General features: G+C 39.2%; 1 protein-coding gene across 1 annotated transcript; it reads right to left on the bottom strand.

Annotated features, from left to right (window-relative positions):
- Window positions 1-208: 208 nt before the first annotated feature.
- arsh (arylsulfatase H) lies at window positions 209-21,889 on the bottom strand. The gene is made up of 10 exons (XM_056466008.1): window positions 21,523-21,889; window positions 17,455-17,598; window positions 15,545-15,666; window positions 15,035-15,157; window positions 14,473-14,896; window positions 9,812-9,948; window positions 7,419-7,541; window positions 6,078-6,240; window positions 3,514-3,635; window positions 209-2,390 (listed from the first exon to the last, which is right to left on the bottom strand). Exons 1-10 carry the CDS (start codon window positions 21,555-21,557, stop codon window positions 2,002-2,004), a joined length of 1,782 nt encoding a protein of 593 aa, XP_056321983.1. The 5' UTR covers window positions 21,558-21,889; the 3' UTR covers window positions 209-2,001.
- Window positions 21,890-22,693: the final 804 nt, after the last annotated feature.

The raw sequence follows: 22,693 nt of genomic DNA on the forward strand, positions 1-22,693 counted from the left end.
GATTAATATCGTCTCACTGTTATTAATATCGTCTCACTGTGATTAATATCGTCTCACTGTTATTAATATCGTCTCACTGTGATTAATATCGTCTCACTGTGATTAATATCGTCTCACTGTTATTAATATCGTCTCACTGTGATTAATATCGTCTCACTGTGATTAATATCGTCTCACTGTTATTAATATCGTCTCACTGTTATTAATATCGTCTCACTGTGATTAATATCGTCTCACTGTTATTCCTGATGAAGGAATGTTTTACAGCAGGGGTCACCAATCTTGGTCCTGGAGGGCCGGTGTCCCTGCAGGGTTTAGCTCCAACTTGCCTCAACACACCTGCCTTGGTGTTTCAAGTATACCTAGTAAGCTTGATTAGCTCGTTCAGGTGTGTTTGATTAGAGTTGGAGCTAAAATCTGCAGGACACCGGCCCTCCAGGAACAAGTTTGGTGACCCCTGGTTTACAGTATCAAAAGCTAAATGATTTCCAACATACAGTAAGCAATAAAAGAAACTGAATTGAACAGATAATGAGGTGTGAACGCTGCAGTAATGCGACGTCATCTAACAGGATTACCGTGTTTTTACCAACACTATCAAATCCTGTAAATGAGTTCTCACTGCGTTACTTCACTGTATGGCCACAAACATGATTACAGTAGAAAATATGATCAGAGTTGTGGATTATGTTTTAAGCAGTACTTTCAGATGGGTGCACACTATATAATAATAATAATAATAAATGCTGGTATGCTGTAACCCAGGGGTCACCAAACTTGTTCCTGGAGGGCCGGTGTCCTGCAGAGTTTAGCTCCAACCCTAATCAAACACACCTGAGCAAGCTAATCAAGCTCTTAAGTTGTGGTCACACTAGAGTTTGATAATGTGAAATTCTGTCGTGCGGCGCTGTGAAAAGGGGCGGGATTAAACATGATTAGACATTAATAAAGCGAGCGATTGCTCCATATTTTAAATTTCTGTTCAGAGAGGTCCTGTTTTGATCCTCGATTGGTCTCACGCAGTCAAGTGATGCGATTTCGCAGGTCAGAGTTCACCAAGCTTGAACTTTGCACTGCAGCGAACTGCAAAACTTAACGCATGACCCTGCGTTTACAGTCTGATGCATTCACGTGCGTATGAATGGAAGTCTATGGGAGGAAAAGCCCAGTGTGAGCGCAGCTTCAAGCTGCAGTCACACTAGAGTTTGATAATGCGAAATTGTATCGTGTGGCGCTGTAGAAGCTGTAGAAAATGAAAGCAGAATCCGGGACATGTTAGGCGATTTAGAAATCCTGGCTGAATGTATATTTAAGTCCCAAATAGAGGACATGTCGGGGAAAAGGAGGATGTGTTGTCACTAAATAATGAGCTGGATCAGTCTATTTAGTAAAAGGCTTTTCTTCTCCGTGTGTCCTCGCGCTCTTCTCAAAGCTACTACCAAAGTCAGAACAGGTGTCCAGCGCGTCTCTGTGGGTCTGCAGCAGCAGAGCATCCTAGTCTGTAGTTTTCTGTTTCTCACACACACAGAACCGGGCTGCTGAGGTAAAGTCTTATGTGTGGGAAGCGCTGCTGTTGAATTGGGTATCACACTGGATCAGAGCCGGAGTGGGACTCCTTTAAAGCCCTGGAGTTTCAAGCCTTAGACCGGCCCACCTCAGTTCACGACTGACTATATTAAAATAATGACATTTCCAATTCAGTTTCTCATGACACTCTCACGTCTTTTTTAAAGGATACAGCTGCTTTAGCACTTCAAATGTTTTTCATAAATATGAGAAGATTAAAGGGGAGCTAAATCTCCAACACTATTCTTCAAAACATCCCAATGTCCTCTCCTGCATTATCTATATATTCTGTGCAAAACTCATTATATGTGCATGTGTATGTGCATGTGCGTGCCAACTCATCTATCAGTGTGTGTGTGTGTCCTCGTGCATTAGTGTAGTTGCTCCACCTCATCAGCACAGGTGCAGTATGGGAGTTTCCCACAGCAGTGTGTGTTAGTGTGTGTGTGCGTCCTCATCCATCATTGTGTGTGTGTGCTCCTCCTCAGTACAGGTGCAGTATGGGAATGTCCCACAGCAGGGCTGCAGCCAGGGTCTCCAGAGCGTCTTCCTCCAGGTGAGCTGCATCTCTGTGGGGGTCAGACTCCTCCTGTGCTCCTCCACTGCATGCTTCACCCTCTGCAGGACCTCCGGGACCCGCGGCTCTGTCCGCTCCGTCAGCGGGACCCTCTCGGACGGGTCGCTGCTGATGCGGAACACCAGCGGGGGGGTGTGGTACGTCACATGCGGTGTGTGACACATGCAGACGCCCGTGCTGAAGCAGCCGCTGGAGCCCTCGGGGGAGAACACTGGGCTGAAGAACACCACCTTATAGATGGAGGAGCCTGACGAGGGGGAGGAACAATAATCTCAATAACATACTGAGAGTGTGTGTGTGTGAGAGTGTGTGTGTGTGTGTGTGTGTGTGTGTGTGCGTGTGTGTGTGCATATTTATGTGTCTGGGTTTCAGGGGAAAACATTGGGCTGAAGAACACTACCTTATATATGGAGGAGCCTGACGAAGAGGAGCAGTCACAGAGAGAGAGAAAGTGTGTGTGTATATATATATATATATATATATTGAATCTATATCTGTGTCTGTGTGTGTATAGTGAGTCTTTGTATGTACATGTATATTGAGTCTGTGTCTTTGTACAGTCAGTCTGTCTGTGTCGTATGTGTGTGTGTATTGAGTCTGTATATTTGTGTGTGTATAGTGAGTGTGTGTTTTCTGTATCCGTGTTTGAGTGTGTGTGTGTGTGTGTGTGTGTGTGTGTATTGAGTCTGTATGTGCGTTTGTGTAAAGCTAGTTCATGCTTTTATGACCTCTAGGCTGGATTACAGTAGCGCTCTGTTTGAGGGCTGTCCAGCATCCTCTATTAACAAACTTCAATTAGTACAAAATGCAGCTGCCAGAGTTCTTACCAGGTCTAGAAAATTTGATCACATCACCCCAATTTTATCCTCCTTACACTGGCTGCCTGTTAAGTTTCGTATTGAATTTAAAATATTGCTTCTTACCTATAAAGCTTTAAATAATCGAGCTCCTGTTTATCTAACCAATCTTCTGTCTCGCTACAATCCAACTCGCTCTTTAAGATCTCAAAACTCAGGGCTTCTGGTAGTACCTAGAATAGCAAAGTCGAGTAAAGGAGGTCGAGCCTTCTCATTTATAGCTCCTAAACTCTGGAATAGCCTTCCTGATAACGTCCGAGGCGCAGACACACTCTCCCAATTCAAAACTAGATTAAAGACCTATCTCTTTAGTTAAGCGCACACACACAATGCATAACGGTATGATGCAAGAGTGTGCTCCAAGCATTTGTAATTTTTTTATTTTTATATTGGAATCAAAACTGGGAATCGATAAAAATCGAAATCGTTAAGCAGAATCGAAATTGGAATTTATACAATTCTGACGATACCCTACCCTAGTGTATAGTGTGTGTGTGTGTGTGTGTCACTCACTGTTCTGTGGGTGCCAGCGTACAGCGTTCAGATACATGCCGCAGTAGTGGAACATAAACTCATGCTGAGAGCGGCTGCTGCTGCCCTCTAACAGCGGCATCAGATCATGACCATCCAGGAGCCTACACACACAAACAAATACACACATCACATCACACACACATAGGACGTTGTTTGGGTCAAGTTGGGATGTTTTTTTGCCGGGTGTTGTTAGGGTAATGTTTGATGGGTGTTTCTAAAGGCTGATTCATACTTCTGCATCAAGTGCACATGTATAGTCCGGCGCAGCCTTCGCGCGGTTGCATAGCCCTCGCCGTGGCTGACGCCAACGCTGATGCATACCTCTCAAAAAATGTAACATGTCACAACGACGCATAGCGCAAGCTCTGTGATTGGTCTGCTTGGTAGCTGTGACGATTTAGGTGGTGCTGAGAGCCATGAACCCGTTGGAGCGAGTGTTTACAAGAGTCCTGTGAAGGAGTTCCAGATGGAAACTTTTGTTTTGTGTTTACCTTATGATGAAGAATTTGTTACACGTCCGCCGGTTCCCGCCTCTAAATGAGTGAGTTTGAGTTTGTACATGTCACTTGTACATTAAGGTAGCGTTCAGAAAAAACAAAACACCCACAAAAATACTCGACACAGATAACCTACTGCCCCCTAGTGTTTCGGAAGTGTGATTGCAGAGCAACACAAACAACGCGCAGAAGTATAAATGCATGGCTACGAGCAAGGTACGTGCCGTGGGTCAGGCCAATCACTCAACGCAGAAGTATAAATCAGCTTTAAGTGCATGCCCCTAGGGCTGCAACTAACGATTATTTTAATAATCGATTAATCTGTCGATTATTTATTTATTTTATTTTTTCCCGATTAATCGATTAATCTGATTTAAAAAACAAACAAACACAGAACTAGAATCTTTAGAAAGTGCACAAACATGTTGCTTCTTGAACATCCCTGAGCTGTTATAATGATAATAATAAAAAAAAATAATAAAAAATAAAAAGTTTTTATCAAGATACATAAACACATGACAGAGCATAAGAAATTACGTTTTGTTTTCTGAAAAAACACCTCAAAATTAAGTGATTGTTTACTTAAAACAAGCCAAAATATTTGCCAATGGAGTAAGAGAAATAATCTTAATGAGAAATAATCAGAAGTTCATCACTTAATTTTCACCTGCCATTTTTATTGTCTAGTAATCTTGATTTAAGATTTTGGAGAAATGAATGATCAAAAAAGGCGAGTGATTAAAAACCGTATAGTCTTTAGTCTTGCAGTGCAAACTCTCCCAGCGCAGCTTCACTACTGTTATGAACTCTTTCACTGCTGAGTTTCATATCTTCTATCTGGACCCGGGAGTCAGTTTGTTTAGGAGACCGTTATTTTAGAATGTTCACCCGTAATGTTTCCATGGTGACGCGTCATGTTTGTCACGTGACACCGCAGTCACAATAGCGCTGTATGATTCCCTTTAATTTATTTTCCCTGTTTAATTCAACATATTCACACTCTTGCTCATCATGTCATCAACTACCTGATATTCCAGTTCACATAAACATGTAAGTGAGTGTATTGTGTTGTTTAAAAGAAGTATAAATGATCGTGATCTATAACGTGAGATGGACGTCGCCATGTTTACTTGCGGCCGCGCGTTTGCCTCATTCATAAAAGAGGAACACGCAGGATTCAGCACATAAGATCATCAGTTACTCCCCAAATACATGCAGGTGGCTGGTGAACTTAGAGAAGAATACCTTTAACTTTATATTTACTTTCACTGTGTGCATCTGATATGAATAAAACACATCAGCAAATCAGATTTGAATGGATTGTTAGACTTTCTTGTGTGTTTTACAGACTCTAAATGTATTGTTTTACTAGTGTTTGTGTGTATTTACACGTCTAATTCATAAAATAAGCATTGGGTGGTTAAAACACTGCATAACTGTGATATGACAAGTCTTTCTCTGGCTCAGAGCCAGCCAACGCACCAAAGCTCAGCTTGAATTTTTCAGTTGCCGCTTTAATAAGGGTAACTAGCTAACGCTAACTTGTCAAGCTGGATAAAGAGTAAACAGCAGCACCAGGGACTTTACATTCCTCACATCATAATGGAACAGAAGCAGGATTCTGTAGTGATTTACCCTCCTGCTGTTGAACTCCCTTCCTCCTCATCCCCGTCTATGAGGTGCTAAACTCTGCATCAGTGCACGAGAGACCGTGTTCACTCCGCTCTGAACTTGTGATTTTTTTTAAAAAATTTTTTTAAATAATCAAACGCCTCCACGTCGCACGACACAACGAATCGATTATGAAATTTGTTGCCAACCATTTGGTAATTGATTTTTATTGATTTAATCAATTAGTTGTTGCAGCCCTAGCATGCCACAGAGTTTATGATGTGTGTGTATATATATATATAAGACTATAGTATGTATTATTTGCAAAGCATGAAGTTCTCAAAGGGTTATGATGTGTTTTCTGCAGCACCAGCTGAACACTGAGTGTTGTTTGAGTGAGTGTGTATTATGTGTGCAGGTGTGTGTGTTTATAACCTGTCTTTCGGCAGCTCTCCTCCGGCCAGCTTTACCACTGTGGGAAAAACATCCATCAGGCTGGTGGGTTCTGCCACTTCTCTTCCAGCAGCGAGACGCCCGGGCCAGCGGAATATACCCGGCACACGGATCCCTCCATCCCAGCCGCCCATGGCTTTACCACCTGGACACCAGACGCTCGGTAAACCACAAAAATCATATACTGTACACTGCAGCTGAACACGGCTCCTTCTGCACTTCTATAGACAGTAATAAACATGGATGCAGTGTCCATGATGTCACCTGTAGGTTTCTGGAGAGTACAAATGAAGTGTAAAGAAGGCAGAGCCAACCGTTGTCATCTTGTCAACAACTGGGTAACCAAAAAGTGCAAAGAGGCGGGGTATGGGCGGAGCTAGAGATGCCTGATTATATTTTGTTTAGATAAGGGGTGTCCACACTCAGTCCTGGAGGGCCGATGTCCTGTAGAGTTTAGCTCCAACGCTAATCTAACACACCTGAAGCAGCTAATCAAGCTCTTGCAACTAAACATTGTTCCTAGGATGTTTTTCTACAGGAGGAAAATGCTAATTACATTCAAATACTTTAAATATAGCCTGTGTTAGTAAATGCAAGGCTATTGATGAAATCCAGGCATGGCACTATGAAAACGTTTCAGACGACTGTTCTACAGCCTACAGCTAATCAATCTGTCAGACCCTGGAGTGCATTACAGCTCTAAGAAAAATCATAAATGATAAATAAGTAAAACAAATACATTCATTAATAAAATGATATAAGAATAAAACTCACCGGAATAATAATGGAGGCTAGTTTTTACATATATTAATAAATTATTATCTGATAAATGTAGTAAATAATCCCAAAAGGCAACTGACTGTAAAGCCACATAAAAGTAAAGCATAAATACGATACATATGCCAAGTTCAGCATCTAGAATTTAAGTGACATTTCCGTGAGCAGCAGAGGCCTGTCACTCAAGTGACCACGCCCCTAATTATGCAGAATTTTAAAGCCTAATATAAATTAATCTGATGAGTTATAAGCAAATTCACCCCCTCACAGTTGTCATGTAGGATAGCATTAGCTATAAACACCAAAACCATGTTTGTACCAGGTTTTAAACACCCTTTTTGCTGCTGTTAATTTGGACATTTTAACATGGCAGTCTATGGCGATTTACTCCACTTGGAGCTGACCTCTAGTGGCCAGTGAATAAACTGCAGTTTCAGTCTCTCTGTACTGGCTTCATGAGGGAGGATTTGAATGATGACTGTGAGTCTGAAATACAGACAGATGATGGAGATTTTGACTCTTGCTGTGTCTTTAAGCAGACTGTACCTCGATATATCCCGTTCCAGCCTCCACTCGGACCCTCCTCGATGCCTCCGCCATGGTCGGAGGTGAAATACAGCAGGGTTTTCTCCGTCAGACCCAGCTTGTCGATGGTGTCCACTACTCTACCTGCACTCAGACACAACACAACTACTGTAAGTCACACTGGACACACAGAGGATCATAAATCAGGCCTCCTGAGATTATTATATTGATACAGTGAGTTCATGATGTGATGCTGATTTGGCTATTTAGTGTCAGGGCTGAATGATGTTACAGAAAGTATTCATCGGGTGAGTTTAATAGCTCCATATGAATAAATGAGTGAATGAATGAATGTGTGAGTGAATGAATGACTGAATGAATGAGTGAGCAAGCATGTAAATGAGTGAGTCAATGAATAGGTCAATGAATAAGTGAATGAATAATGAGTAAATGAATGAATTTGCTTAAAAAAATACACAATTTTTATATATTATTATTATATATTATATACAGTGTGTATAGCATAGGTCTCAAACTTGATTCCCGGAGGGCCGCAGCTCTGCAGTTTTGCTCCAACCCTTATCAAACACAGCTATTCCAACTAATCAATATATTCAAGACTACTAGAGACTATTAACCAGGTGTGATTTGGGAGTGGTTGGAGCTAAACTATGCAGAGCTGCGGCCCTCGAGGAACTGAGTTTGATAGGCAGTGAGAGATCCACCTGCATAGAAAAAGAAAGATAGAGCATGATAAATCTAAGGAAGAACTCTTAGAAATGCTAAAAGATGCTTCATATTAAATAGCACATGATTTCAGAAAAGACTCAACAAAATAGGGTCAAGCTGTTGATGGTGCTACAAAGGTCAGGTTAACACAGACTTTTGATGCTAGTCTTTTGATTCCAGAAGTAATTTTGTTCTGAATATTGTGTTCATTCATTCATTCATTCATTTTCTTTTTGGCTTAGTCCTTTTATTAATCAGGGGTCGCCACAGTGGAATGAACCACCAACTTATCCAGCATATGTTTTACGCAGTGTATCACAGCTTCAACCCAGTACTGGGAAACATCCATACACACTCACTCACTATGGAAAATTTAGCTCACCTAATTCCCCTATAGCAAATGTGTCTAGAGTGTGGGGGAAACCAGAGTAACTGGAGGAAACTCACACCAACACGGGGAGAACATGCAAACTCCACACAGAAATGCCAACTGACCCAGCTGAGGCTCGAAGCAGTGACCTTCTTGCTGTGAGGTGATTGTGCTACCAATTGCGCCACCATGACGCCCTTATTGTGTCCATATTTCCCATGTTTTCTGTTTGTATATTAAAGGTACAGTTCACACAAAAGTAATGACTAGGCCCACACAGAATCTGCGCATGCAGAAATCTGCAAATTCCCAGATTTTTAGCCCTTCGAGTCTATTTATTTACTTGTGCAAATGTGTGTAAATTAATATTTATTCAGGTTTTTTTTTAATTAATTTCAGTAATATTATTGACTAATATAAAATTGTTCATATGATTTATTGGCAATACAGTTTGTAAAGTAATATTTTCTGTCTTTAAGTGATATATTATATGTGAGACATGCTTTGTTTACCAAATAAGTAGATCTAATTGGATTTGCATTCATTCATTCATTTTCTTTTCGGCTTAATCCTTTTATTAATCAAGGGTCGCCACAGCGGAATGAACCACCAACTTATCCAGATTATGTTTTATGTAGCGGATGCCCTTCCAGGTGCAAACAATCACTGGGAAACACCCTTACACAGTCTCATTCACACTCATACAGTACGGCCAATTTAGTTCATCAATTCCCCTATAGCGCATGTGTTTGGACTGTGGGGGAAACCGGAGCACGCGGAGGAAACACACACCAACACGGGGAGAACATGCAAACTCCACACAGACACGCCAACTGACCCAGCCGAGACTCGAACCAGCAACCTTCTTGCTGTGAGGCCACAGCGTCACCCACTGTGCCACCGCGTTACCCTAGATTTGCATTGTAAACATTCAATAAAAGTTAAAACGGTATTATTTTTATTTCATATATTAAGTTTTTAGTAATGATACTCCCAAAATAGTTCTGCATAAATCAGCAGATTTTAAAAAAATTCTCAGCAGAAACAGCAAAAAATGTCTGCAGATTCCATCTGGCCCTAGTAATGACTCTGCACTTGCTCCATATCTTTAGATAGTTAGATTTGAGCAAAAGTCTTAGCCTCCCAAAGCTGGTGGTGGCCTAAGACCTTTGCACAGTACTGTATATGCATATATAAAATTAAATATTCATGAGCCTGTTTTGCCATCCACCAATCACATTAGAGCAGTAGCCATGCCCCCTTTAGCCAGATTACAGCCTGATTCTGATGATTATTACAGATTAGAGTCACTCACCGACCATCCAGTCCACCTCCTCCACGTTGTCTCCATAAAGCCCATGTCTGCTTTTCCCAGCGAAGCCTTCGGTGACCAACAGCGGAGTGTGAACCTGCGGGAACGACAGGAACAGCAGGAACGGCCCGTCTCTGTGTCTGACATCACAAATCACATGAAGGAGGATCAGGGTGTGTATCAATCTGCTCCCGAGGTTACTAAAGGCTTACTTATGCCTCGTTTGCACTGAGTGATTCAGTTCAGTACGGTACGGTATGGGTCACTCACAAAACAGATGCTTTATTCACATAAACACTTGAGTATAAATGTTCATTACTAATCTTTCTATGAACAGGATTTGATTACAACTGCAGATCAAGGATAATACCAAATAGCTGACTGTAATGTCTACAATTGTATAAAATAAATAAATAAATAAGACATATATGAACACATACAGACCCTTACAGTCTCTGAAATGTTACCAATTACAGAAAACTTACCCAAAATGTACATTCAGTCCTTATTTGGGTTCAAAAACAATACGCAACATATAGCCTACAGGCAGTGCAAGCCTCTCATCTCTATCTTTAATCTTCACCAGCACATGTAACCTCTTGCTGGTAAGTAACCTCAATCATTCCGAATTCATAATAACAATCCAAAAGGCGATGATAATAGTTAAATTATTCGTTTATTTGTGTTTTAGGTTGCTGAACGAATCATTTGTTCATTTGTTTTTTCGTGCTTCTCTCTCACGATTGTGCATTTCTGAAAGATAGTGAGAATCTGCACTTCAATAATCACGCGCATGTTATTATCATCATCAGCTCAAGTTCGTTATTTCTTTTTTTATTATATTTTAGGGGTTATTTGATAGGACAGTGGAGTTGAGACAGGAATACATTTGTTCATTCTGCTGTGGCGACCTCTGAAATAGAGACTAAGCTGAAGGAAAATGAATGAATGAATTAAAATGTAAATTTAAATACAAAAATAATTACTTTTCTCAAATATGACAGGGGAAAGATCGGCAAAGGACCTCGAGCCGGGAATCGAACTCAGGTCGCCGTGAGCATCTCAGTGCTATATGTCGGCACACTTTACCACTAGGCTATTGGCGCCGACAAGTTCGTTATTTCAACTATAGATGCACCGTGAGCGCACAAAAGAAAAAGTGAAACAACTCGCACTTTTATTTGGCCTCAAAAACAACAACAGGACATGCGGCAGATTCTGGTCTTCTCTGCATGTGGCTGTTTGACACAAGAAGATGACAAGGTTTGTTTGAGATCGGGTCAACCATGGCTCATTATAAGTATTATTATTGTGTAATGTCTTTAAAATGGCACTTCCTGTGTTTTCATTCCCCCGGCTTGTTGATCGCGCTAGTGATGTTTCTCTGTAAACCAATAGCGTTCAGCTGTGCATCTAGCTCCACCCTTTTGGTACCGTGCTGTTGTGCTGGTACACTTTGGAAAGGGTACCCAAAAAATGGTACGATACAGTTCGCTTGTTGGTACCTTTTGACAGTAGAAACAGACAAAAAAAAAAAAAAAGAATCGTACCGTATTGCTCAGTGAACACAGGCATAAATATATTAAAGTCTGCATGAACCGGAAGCTGCGACATGTTTTTTCGCATTGTTTCAAATTTCATATTATCGTATTGTGACGCAGTTCCTTGAGAAACAGAATATTAAATAAGAAAACGGTGGGCGTGGCTTGTTTTTTCTACTGCGAGCTGATTGGATGTAGTAAAGTAGGCGTTTCATTCAGACAGATGGTGAAAAGGGTTTGAGGAGAGTTATTACTACTTAACAGACTCCTCCTCCATGCCATTTCTGTTTGTTGTCATAGTAATGTCAAAACTGACAGCTGGAGGGGTGTGTCTAAGTATGTTAGCTACACCCAATACCTCAGACTGACGTAATCTGTAGCTGCGTCCCAAATGGCACACTATACACTTATGCACTTACACACTCAACAGCATAGTATGTGTATGTAGTGTCGTCCCAAATGGAATACTAATGTCTTTTTTTTTAAATTCAAAACATTTCCCTGATGATGTTTGCCGATTGCCAAATTAGTGAAATAAGTGACCAAGGTACCAAATAATACCTGCCATGAGTATAACCACATTCACCATCGGGAGGTGACATAATCACTCTCGTAGGAGAATTTTGCTTTTACAATCCGAAATAAAGAAATCCAAGTAGGAATGCTGAAAATAACCGGTTAACCGTTAACCTAAAGGGTGTATTTTTAACCCACTAATGGTATCAGTTAAATGATTTTAAAATATTATTTTATATATTTTAAAAGTTTGGCTGCACAGGGGATCGATGTGCTGATAACAGCGAACGCGAGTTTTGCGGTGAGAGGTGCATCCCTTGAACCATTTACTAATGGCCGTGAATGTTTTGCAGGCGGCTTGTGCGCCCTGCGTGCCTCGCGTTACATCAGTTGCGTCTTTTTCATTCTTCAATCAAATGAAAGCAGAGGCAGGGTTTTCATTGAGGGGACAGCAGTGTTTGTGTTGTCAAGACCACTACGGAGAACTTTTGAAGACAGAGGAGAGACTAGTGGACGCTGTTTCAAGTTATCCAGAGCTGTATGACTTTACAGATCTTGAATATCGCAGTATTATAAAAATGACAATTATAACAACAGCGACAGCAACACTCGCACACAATACGGGTCAGGTGATTCAGTCATCGCCTGATGACATAAAAAAGAGCACGGCGCTTCTTTTTTTATTGTCAACAAAAAGGCAGTGAGGTCCGCCTCGCGTTTTTGGAACGTAAAAGTGCGTTCAGTATGATCGGCCCCTAAATGTGCAACACATATCTGTTAATTTGCAGGAAGGTAACACGTGGTGCATCCACACGTGCCTACAGACGTATTTCGCCAAAGAAGCAAAATGACTAAAGGATATTGCTGGCCACAGTTTGACACAGACGAGTTGATGTCAAACTAGCACTGATGCTAATCGCCTCTGTCTTGGATCTGCGTCATAAACTCAACAAATAGTCTATTGTTTTGATAATTTAGTGTACAACCAACAAACTAAGCTTTTTTCACTTGAACAATTACAGTTATTAATAATTCTTATAAAATATTTATTTTTAAAATAGCCTAATCCACCAATCAAACAAATCTAAAGATTTTCTTGATTTTTGCATAACTGAGGCTTTCATTTTACAGCTTATAACACATGTATGCAAATTAATGCAATATCGTATGTAAACAACACAATTGTTATATACTATAGTAGCCTCTACTTTACAAAAAGTCAACATATGAGCTTTGTCATTGTCTCTCATCACATGCAGCACGCGCACATAAACTGCGAATGAGAGAGGAAATAAAAACACATAAGCATAAGGTAAAATCAGATGTTCAAGATATAACTGTTAATCTTTAATTGCTTATTAAAAATGTTGACAGAGGTTTGTGATATAAGAATTAGAGCGGAGCATTAATTAAATGCATATTTCCCATGGAGTGATCCATTTGAGGTAGCCTGATATTTTTATTTGATGGAAAAAAAACATATGAAGGGGAAAGCACAGCCTATATGCCGTTTCTTAAACAGAATTCAGTCAGTGTTTAAATGAGATGTTCGGCATTTAAATGAACCATATCTAAGGGCAGGCCTGTTTATTTTATTCTCTTTATTTAGTTTAGTTCTTCTATTCTATGCTGATGTAAACACTGCAGGTGCGTGAAGATGCTCTGTTGTTGATATGTTTGCATGTTCAAATAAAGCAGCATTTTAAAATGCAATATTTAATGTGTCAGACACAAAATAGACAAGTTAATTATTATTATTATTTTTAAAGATTTATTTTTGGCCTTTATTTTATAGGACAGTATTTAGACAGAAAGCGAAGTTGGAGAGAGAGAAAGAGAGAGGGTGGTAGGGAAATGTCCTCGAGCCAGGATTCGAACTCGGGACGCCCTGACGTGCTACTGCACCATATGTCGACGCGCTAACCACTAGGCTATTGTGCCGTCTAATTATTATTTTTAATTAAATAATTTAATATTAATCTGTTCCCAGAGATGGGTTGCGGCTGGAAAGGCATCCGCTGCGTAAAAACGTGCTGGATAAGTTGGCGGTTCATTCCGCTGTGGCAACCCCGGATTAATAAAGAGAATAAGCCAAAAAGAAAATGAATGAATGAATGAATATTAATCTGACCAGTTACCGTTAATATTCGGTTAACGAGCGGTGGTTGACGGTTGGCAAAATTAAAGGAAATGAGCATCCCTAAATCCAACATGAGCGCTCAATAGCTCCATCTACTCGATAGCTACATGAGCAAAGCTGTGGTCAATGAGTGCGTGAAGTGTCCAGCATTACACACTTCATTTTACCGGTTGAATGAGTGCATCATCCGGGTATTTAAAGTGCACCTATTCTTTTTAGAGTTATCAGTGTGCACTATTTATACTACAAAATGGCGTAGAATAGTGCATAAGTATGCGAATTTGGGACGCACCTTGAGAACTTACTGAAAACAAACAGGAAGTGCTGGTTTCAATTGCAAGGGCAAACTCTTTTTTTAGTTAATGACATGCACAGATGAATTGTTCACCACAAAACTAGCAATGTGAGCTAACAAAATCAATATGTTAGTTTGGATCGCGTGTGTACATCCGAGCACGGCTCCTCACCTCTCCATGAACTGCTCTGCTTCCTTCATGAGTCTGCTGTTGAGCGTCTGCAAGTTCATCGGCTGCTCCACCACCTCTCCGTTCCTCATTAACACACAGTTCCAGACGCGCAGCAGCCCGAACGGCACAAACCACAGCAGAAAGCAGATCGCAGCGGCGGTGGACAGGAGGAGAAGGAGCCTCCAGCTGGCGTACAGGAGCCCGGAGCCCCTGAGGGCCAGCAGAGTCAGCACACACACCAGCAGCAGCTTACAGGAGTTCAGCAGCATCTCCTGATAGTCCAGCAGCACTCCGGACCCCGCGCCCACCGCACAGTCAACGAAGAGCGTGAACGGCAGACCATAGAAGAAGTCAAAGCCGTGATTATTAGGGTGATGGCAGAGGTCAGAGCGGCTCTCGCAGTTCACACCCAGGTGCCACTTACCTGAAGACCAAACACACACACACGGATAAATGCTGAAGAAGAGAACATACACACACTGATAAACACACTGAGGAGGAGAAAACACTGAAGAGGAGAAAACACTGACAGGCATTGAAGAGGTGTGTGTGTGTCTCTTACCCACAATGCCGGTGCTGTAGCCCTGCTTCTGCAGCAGTTTAGCGAAGGTGGTTTCATTAGGAGGAAGACCTCCAGATCCAGCCAGAAACAAAATCACCTGAACACGACCTGTGCTGCCCATACCTACACATACATGACCATGTCCACACACACACAGACATGAATACGTATGTACATACATGCACAGACACACATATACATACATTAACGCGTATTAATACATTCACACACACACACACACACACACATGAACATCTAGATGCATACATGAACACATAAATACATAGAAACACACATGCACACACAAATAAATGTGTGTCCACACACACATATATGAACGTGTATATACTGACACACTAAATGTACCCATAATTCTAGAATCACTCATCAGTATTGTATATTTCTTCTTCCCTCAGTGTGTGTGTACTGCAGGCAGAATAACATTAGTCTTAATGTGATGGTGGTGTGTTTATGTGCTGTGTTTGCAAGGTGCTGTGTTTATTCTCTGACCGGCGCGCAGAGCGTATCGGCCCGTCATGAATGCGGTTCTGCTGGGTGTGCAGAGCGGAGCAGCCGACAGGTGATGGGTCAGTTTCACCCCGTCTGAAGCCAGCCGGTCGATGTTTGGAGTCCTGAAAACAGACATTTACAGAGTCAGCTTGGAGCTGAGAATCAACAGCAGTGAGTAAATCAGCAACAGATCATTAGAATAGAGGAGATCTTGGTCACACTTGATTTTGATGGTCCGTTTGTTGAATTTAAGTGACATTGCATCTACATGCTAATTCTGATTAGATTATATGTAGACTGTTAGGTTAGGGTTAGTGTGAGTTGACATGTACTTGCAAAGTTACTTATATTCAGTTAAATGTCTGTTTAGCAGCAGTATCTACAAAGTCTCAGTCTACTAATACTCAAATGGACCATCAAAATAAAGTGTTACCGAGATCTTTATTATCAGTGACTCAAGTACAACCAGATTTAGAGCGCTCTACAGCCACAATTGTTTTGTCTATATGAAAAAAGGGCTAAAATGAGTAAAGTGCTCACAATCCTTTCACACAGAATACAAAACCAGAGAACATTTGTTTTCAGGTGTAGTTGGTTCATTTAAAACTAGAGGTTTCAAGCTTTCTGTGGATATATTTCTCATGTGTGTGAAGCGAGTATTTGCAGAGATTTCGGTGTGTTTGCTGACCACAGGGTTCATAATGAAGCTGCAGAAACTGTCCTAAACACACATCTGCACCGAGCCCAGTTTTTATTCATTATTATTTATTATTATTAACAGAATAACAGAAAGGGGTAAATGTAGTAATACCATGGTAAAAACATGGTAAAATTAAAAAATATATATATTTTTATTTGTATTCATTATAATTTCTTTATTATTATTCATTCATTCATTTTCTTTTCGGCTCAGTCCCTTTATTAATCAGGGATTGCCACAGTGGACTGAACCACCAACTTATCCAGCACATGTTTTACGCAGCAGATGTCCTTCCAGCTGCAACCCATCACTGGGAAACACCCCCACACTCATTCACACACATACACTACGAACAGTTTAGCTCACCCAATTCCCCTGTACCGCATGTCTTTGGACTTGTTGAGGAAACCGGAGCACCCGGAAGAAACCCACGCCATAACGGGGAGAACTGACAGGCATTGACCCAACTGACCTAGCCGGGACTCGAATCAGTGACCTTCTTGCTGTGAGGCGATTGTGCTACCCACTGCGCCACCGCGTCACTTATTATTATTATTTTTTTTATTATTATTAACAGAAAGGAATAAATGTAATAATACCATGGTAAAAACATAGTAAATTCAAAACTTTTCATTATTTTTATTTGTATTCATTATAATTTCTTTATTATTATTATTATCATTAACAGAAAAGGGTAAATGCAGTAATACCATGGTAAAAACATGGTAAAATTTAAAAACTCTGTTCAAAACTCTCATTAATCATATTTACAAAATTATTAATTTAATTAATGACACACTGAAAGACCAAAATACTCATTAACTGTGATCTGAAACCTTAATAATCTTCATTATTCGCCACTATCACTCAAACCACTGCTTTAATCACTTTACAACAAGTATATTAGTATAAGTATAGGTATTTTTCATTAAAATAATGATAGAAATTTTATTCTGCATAAATGTTTATTTATACTGTAAATAATATTTGATGCAGACACTAAAATGTGATGTCTTTGATCTGTATGCATCAATAACACATGATGTTCTACTGCTTTATTTCTGCTATTTTAGTTTTTATGCAGTTCTGTGTGTGTAAAATGAGTATTTGTTTGTTCATCCTTAGAAATTAACTGTGTTACAAGAATATAATCACAACATACGAGACGGAAACGATTAAGAAAGTAAGTTATGGTTTTATTAGGATTGACCTGATGGTGGTGTTCCCATAGCAGCCGATGTCTCCAATGCCCAGATCGTCCACCATCATCAGCACAAAGTTTGGTCTGGATTTCTGATCTCCATCTGAGAGACATGAGCAGAACTGGAGGAAGAGCAGCAGAGCTGAGAAACTCCTGCAGAAACACAGCAGAGAAGGTCAGTTCTGAAGAATCGAACTAAAGATCTGATAATCCTTAAGGGAAACCTACAGCTGAAGTCAGAATTATTCGCCCTCCTATGAATGTTTATTCTTTCTCAAATATTTCCCAAATGATGTTTAACAGAGCAAGTAATTTTTCACAGTATTTCCTCTAATATTTGTTCTTCTGGAGAAAGTCTTATTTGTTTTATTTCGGTTAGAATAAAAGCAGTTTTTAATTGTTTTAAAGCCATTTTAAGGTCAATATTATTAGCCCCCTTCAGCAATATTAGTGTTGGATTGTCTCCAGAATAAACCACTGTTACACAATAACTTGCCTAATTACCCTAACTTTAGGGTAACTACCCTAAAAAAATCTTCTGTTAAACAGTTGGGGATGCTCTTCCCGAGGCCCTCAGACTATGCAGAGTCACTGATTCGATCCAAGACCAACGACGAGATGATCCCAAGGTTTTTTATATCCTGGACCTGGCCAAATCCTGAGCAGCTACTGTGATGGTCATGGAGGAGTGGAGAATATGAGACTGATTCCTATGACGCTCCAGAGACAGACGAGTCTTCGCTGAGGCCAGCTTCCAGCCTCCGCCACTGAGACTACAGCTCTGCACAAACGTTTGGCCAGCAGAGAAATTAAAATGGTCGTGCCCAACTGAGCCTGGTTTCTCTCAAGGTTTTTTTTCTTCACTTCCGCCTTTAGTGAAGTTTTTTTTCCCTCTCCGCTGTCGCCACTGGCTTGCATGGTTCGGGATCTGTAGAGCTGCGCATCGTTAGATTTGCTCTTCAGTATTTGGACTCTCAGTAGTGATTATTAAACCACACTGAACTGAGCTCAACTGAACTGAACTTAAACACTACAAACTGAACTACACTGTTCCTATTTACTGTGACCTTTTATGTGAAGCTGCTTTGACACAATCTACATTGTATAAGCGCTATACAAATAAAGGTGAATTGAATTGAATTGAATAAACAGAAATTGGGGAAAAATACACACAAGGGCTAATAATTCTGGCTTCAACTGTATGTGTGTGTGTGGCTTCAAGAAAGCAGCCATTTATTTGTGCTGTGTTTTATTTTCATCTTTACATTCATTTATTCTTCACTTAATTATTATCTATATTAATTTAATTCATTTATGATCATTAGTCATTTATATTATTATCATTATTTTATTGATTACTAGTTAATGATTTGATCATTATTTGTCATTTTATTATGTTTTTATATTTCATTATTACTATTTTCCTTTAATTATTGCTTTATTACTACTTCCTTTTTTCCATATAGTTATAATCTTATGACTGTGTGGATTCAAGCGACACTTGTTTTCATGAGTAAGAGATAAGAGAATGTCTGCAACTCAAGGTCTGTAATGTCACAGGACAATGTTGTGAAGCAGTCATTTTCCATTGCTGTTGCTTGTGGTATAATAACACTTGTTGGATTTGTTCTGGCATTGAATCATATGCAACAAAGATTCTTCAATAAACTTTGCTCTTTCTTTATCATCATTACTTCGTCTCCTGCTTCTGCTCTCCTCTGGCCTATATTGATAGGAGATTGTTCATTCAGGTGAATACTGCTTAAAAGGTTTGGGTATTGGGCAACTCTGCTGACTTGTTGTCTGGAGAGAAACAGACATTCTCAGATGTCCAAATCTTATTTATCTGGCATGTGGAGAGTGTGTTCTAGCAGTTTTGACAAAACACAAACACTTAAACAACATACACTGAACAGCACCATTGTTGGTGAAATTACTTTAGTAAAGCACTTGTATTACTTCATTAAGTAATTAAGTCTGCTACTTCAGTTACTCACATGAACCACACTAGAGTAAAGTACTTGAATTAACCTGTTGTGGTGATTCTACAGTTGCTATGGTAACACGAGAACTATATTATTGATCTATCGTGGTGATTCTATAGTTGCTATGGTAACACAAGGACTATATGAATTAATCTGTTGTGGTGATTCTACAGTTGCTATGGTAACCCCAGAACTATATTAACTGATCTGTTGTGGTGATTCTATAGTTGCTATAGTAACACAAGGACTATATGAATCAATCTCTTGTGGCGATTCTACAGTTGCTATGGTAGCACTAAATATTTCAATTGTTTTGTTGTGGTTATTCTACAGTTGCTATGGAAACACAAGAACTATATTAATTGATCTGTTGTGGTGATTCTACAGTTGCTATGGTAACCCCAGAACTATATTAATTGATCTGTTGTGGTGATTCTATAGTTGCTATGGTAAAACAAGGACTATATGAATCAATCTGTTGTGGTGATTCTACAGTTGCTATGGTAACACAGGGACTATACGAATCAATCTGTTGTGGTGATTCTACAGTTGCTATGGTAGCATTAAATATTTTAATTGTTTTGTTGTGGTTATTCTAGAGTTGCTATGGAAACACAAGAACTACATGGCTGTTTCTCAATATGCGTTTTTGTCAGTACTTGCGTTCTTGTGTCCTCATGGAATGTCATCAACCGTCGCTGAAGTACTGTTTCAATTCAAAGTTCACATCTTACCAAGTACAGATAAAGTTCCCGGATGTGTACTTGCTCCGCCCCTTTTGCTGAGGATGCACCAAGAGGTGACTTGTGCGAACTTGTGAAGCACAGGTATCCCAGAATGCATTGCAGCTCAACCAGCAAAAGCTAATGGCAGAGGAGAAAACCCGCACGATTTTAAAAATACTCCTCTGTCGTGTTACAAAATAAAGTTTTAAGAGTTTTTCAGGCGAGAATGTAGTTGTTTTAAACTTAAATCGGCAGTTTATTCACATAATAGTGCGTCTTTGGCGATGTGCCTCTGCTTATGCGGACTCTGACCCCCAGCCTGTCAGCAGGAACTTCATCATCACCTCCCCCGCTGACAGCAGCTTTACTTCAGCTAGTCTATCTCATATGTACCGCTGGATCTCATCTCTCTATTGTAGTTAAAACATGATATTTAATACATCTTGTGCATATCTCACGGACAGTTTTTGGTGTTTTAAATCTATTATTTGTTCTCAGGTGTATTATTTTAGTACTGTTATTTTCTTACAATAACATATTTTACTTCACATTTATATGGATTTATGTTTACATTTTCTTAATCAAAAATATTTTTTATAATATTAATTATAAGGTCGTACTTTATATAATTAAATCATTTTATTGTTAAAGTACAGTGACACCGATGAATCCATGAGACGTAATAAAGTACACTGCCATTCCATTTGAAGAAGTACCTGACATGTGTCCAAAGTTGCTATGGTAACACAAGAACTACATGAATTGATCATGTATCGGTGGTTCTATAGCTGCTATGGTAACACAACAACTACAGTAATCAATATGTTGTGGTGATTTAAAATGTCTAGTGATACCAACTATCATAAAATAATCAAATGATGCAATCCTTTTTGTTGTTTTTTAACCTATAGGATATATTACAACTTTTATGAAACTACATTTTTTACCTATTATAACTATGTGGATTATACTACAATACACCAGTTTACTGTAGTAAAAACTACAGTATTTATTACAGTTGAACAGTTCACTATAGTTAATATTACAGTATGCTGGAGCATTCAATAACAAAGAGTTGTAAATACTGTAGAACAGAATAGACTTTACTGTAATACGGTAAAGGGGCTATTTAAGGATCATTTAATCATGTGGGCGAGGTTTGCTTTTTATAATAATATAAAAGAAATCTGTATTTCTGGCAAATAAGACTAATTACTTTTACAGCAAAAGTGATATTTGAAGCGAGTAAAGATATTTTTGGAAGTAAAAAGTAATGCATACTTCACTACATTGCGTTACTTCTTACTTGAAAAAGTAATCTGATTACATATCTCGCGTTACTTGTATTGCATTATAGACTGACAGACCTCAGGCTCCTGCTGTCCATCTTCATCTTCAGCATATCTTCATCTTATTCAGCAGATTCCCGGATGAGCTGTGCTTTGTGAACACGGAAGTGAACACTTTTCCTGCAAACACTTTCTCCTTTTCTGTGTGAAAGAGAAAGTCTGAAGATCAGCTTATTTAATCGATGATTTATTACCTCCGGAGTCACTCATACACACTGCGCTATTTCGCACATGCGCACTGTTTCATTATAAAGTCGCGTTGAGCTCAGATTTTGTCCTGTGAGGATTTCACTCGCTTCTCTTCTTTTGAACCAGCAGTTTGATGTGTTTCTGATCGCTTTTTCTCCTCAGAGTTTGACTGGATCCTCCAGATTCCCGCAGTACCTGTGAATGACGCGTTTACTGTAAACACCTCAGGAGGTGCGCACTCAATATTCAACAAAACGCGCTTTATATTCTCCTATTTATTGCGTGATGATTGTTCTGCCTGTTTCTCTGCACTTTATTCGCTTTTTCTTCATAAAATAACAAAAATGTGCTGATTTTCATACAATTTAGCTGTATTGTGTTACGCTTATTTTGGGTTGACGCGTTTCCGTAAAAACCGCCGGAGACGCGCACTCATTATACAACAACCGGCTGTATTAATTTAATTATTGAAACATATCAATAATAATTGATAAATATCATTTATTATAATTAATATTATTTAATTATTTACATAATTAATATTTAAATATTGGAACATACAAATAACAGAAAGCTAAACAAATAAATATAGTCAATATAAAGCATAGCATATAGTGTCTATGCTTTCAGTGGTTTTTATAAACTATCGGGAATTAAACAATATCTAATAATAAATACATATCTCAGATTGTTTTTGCTTTTCAACAGTTTCACAGAATAACTTTTTTCAAAAATCAACATAAATCAATATAAAACTGTTACATGGGAGGGTGACTTGGCAATTTTTTGTATATATGTGGAAATTTTGATAATAGAATAGATACAAAGATTAATAATAAATTCCAGATTTGTATTGGATTTGTTAACTATTTTATATATCTATATCTATATCTATATCTATATATATATATATATATATATATATATATATATATATATATATATATTTATATATATATATATTTATATATGCTCATTCAGGAACACTATTATATCGAAC

This window comes from Danio aesculapii, chromosome 9 (genome assembly GCF_903798145.1).
Source record: "Danio aesculapii chromosome 9, fDanAes4.1, whole genome shotgun sequence".
In the NCBI taxonomy this organism is placed as follows: Eukaryota; Metazoa; Chordata; class Actinopteri; order Cypriniformes; family Danionidae; genus Danio; species Danio aesculapii.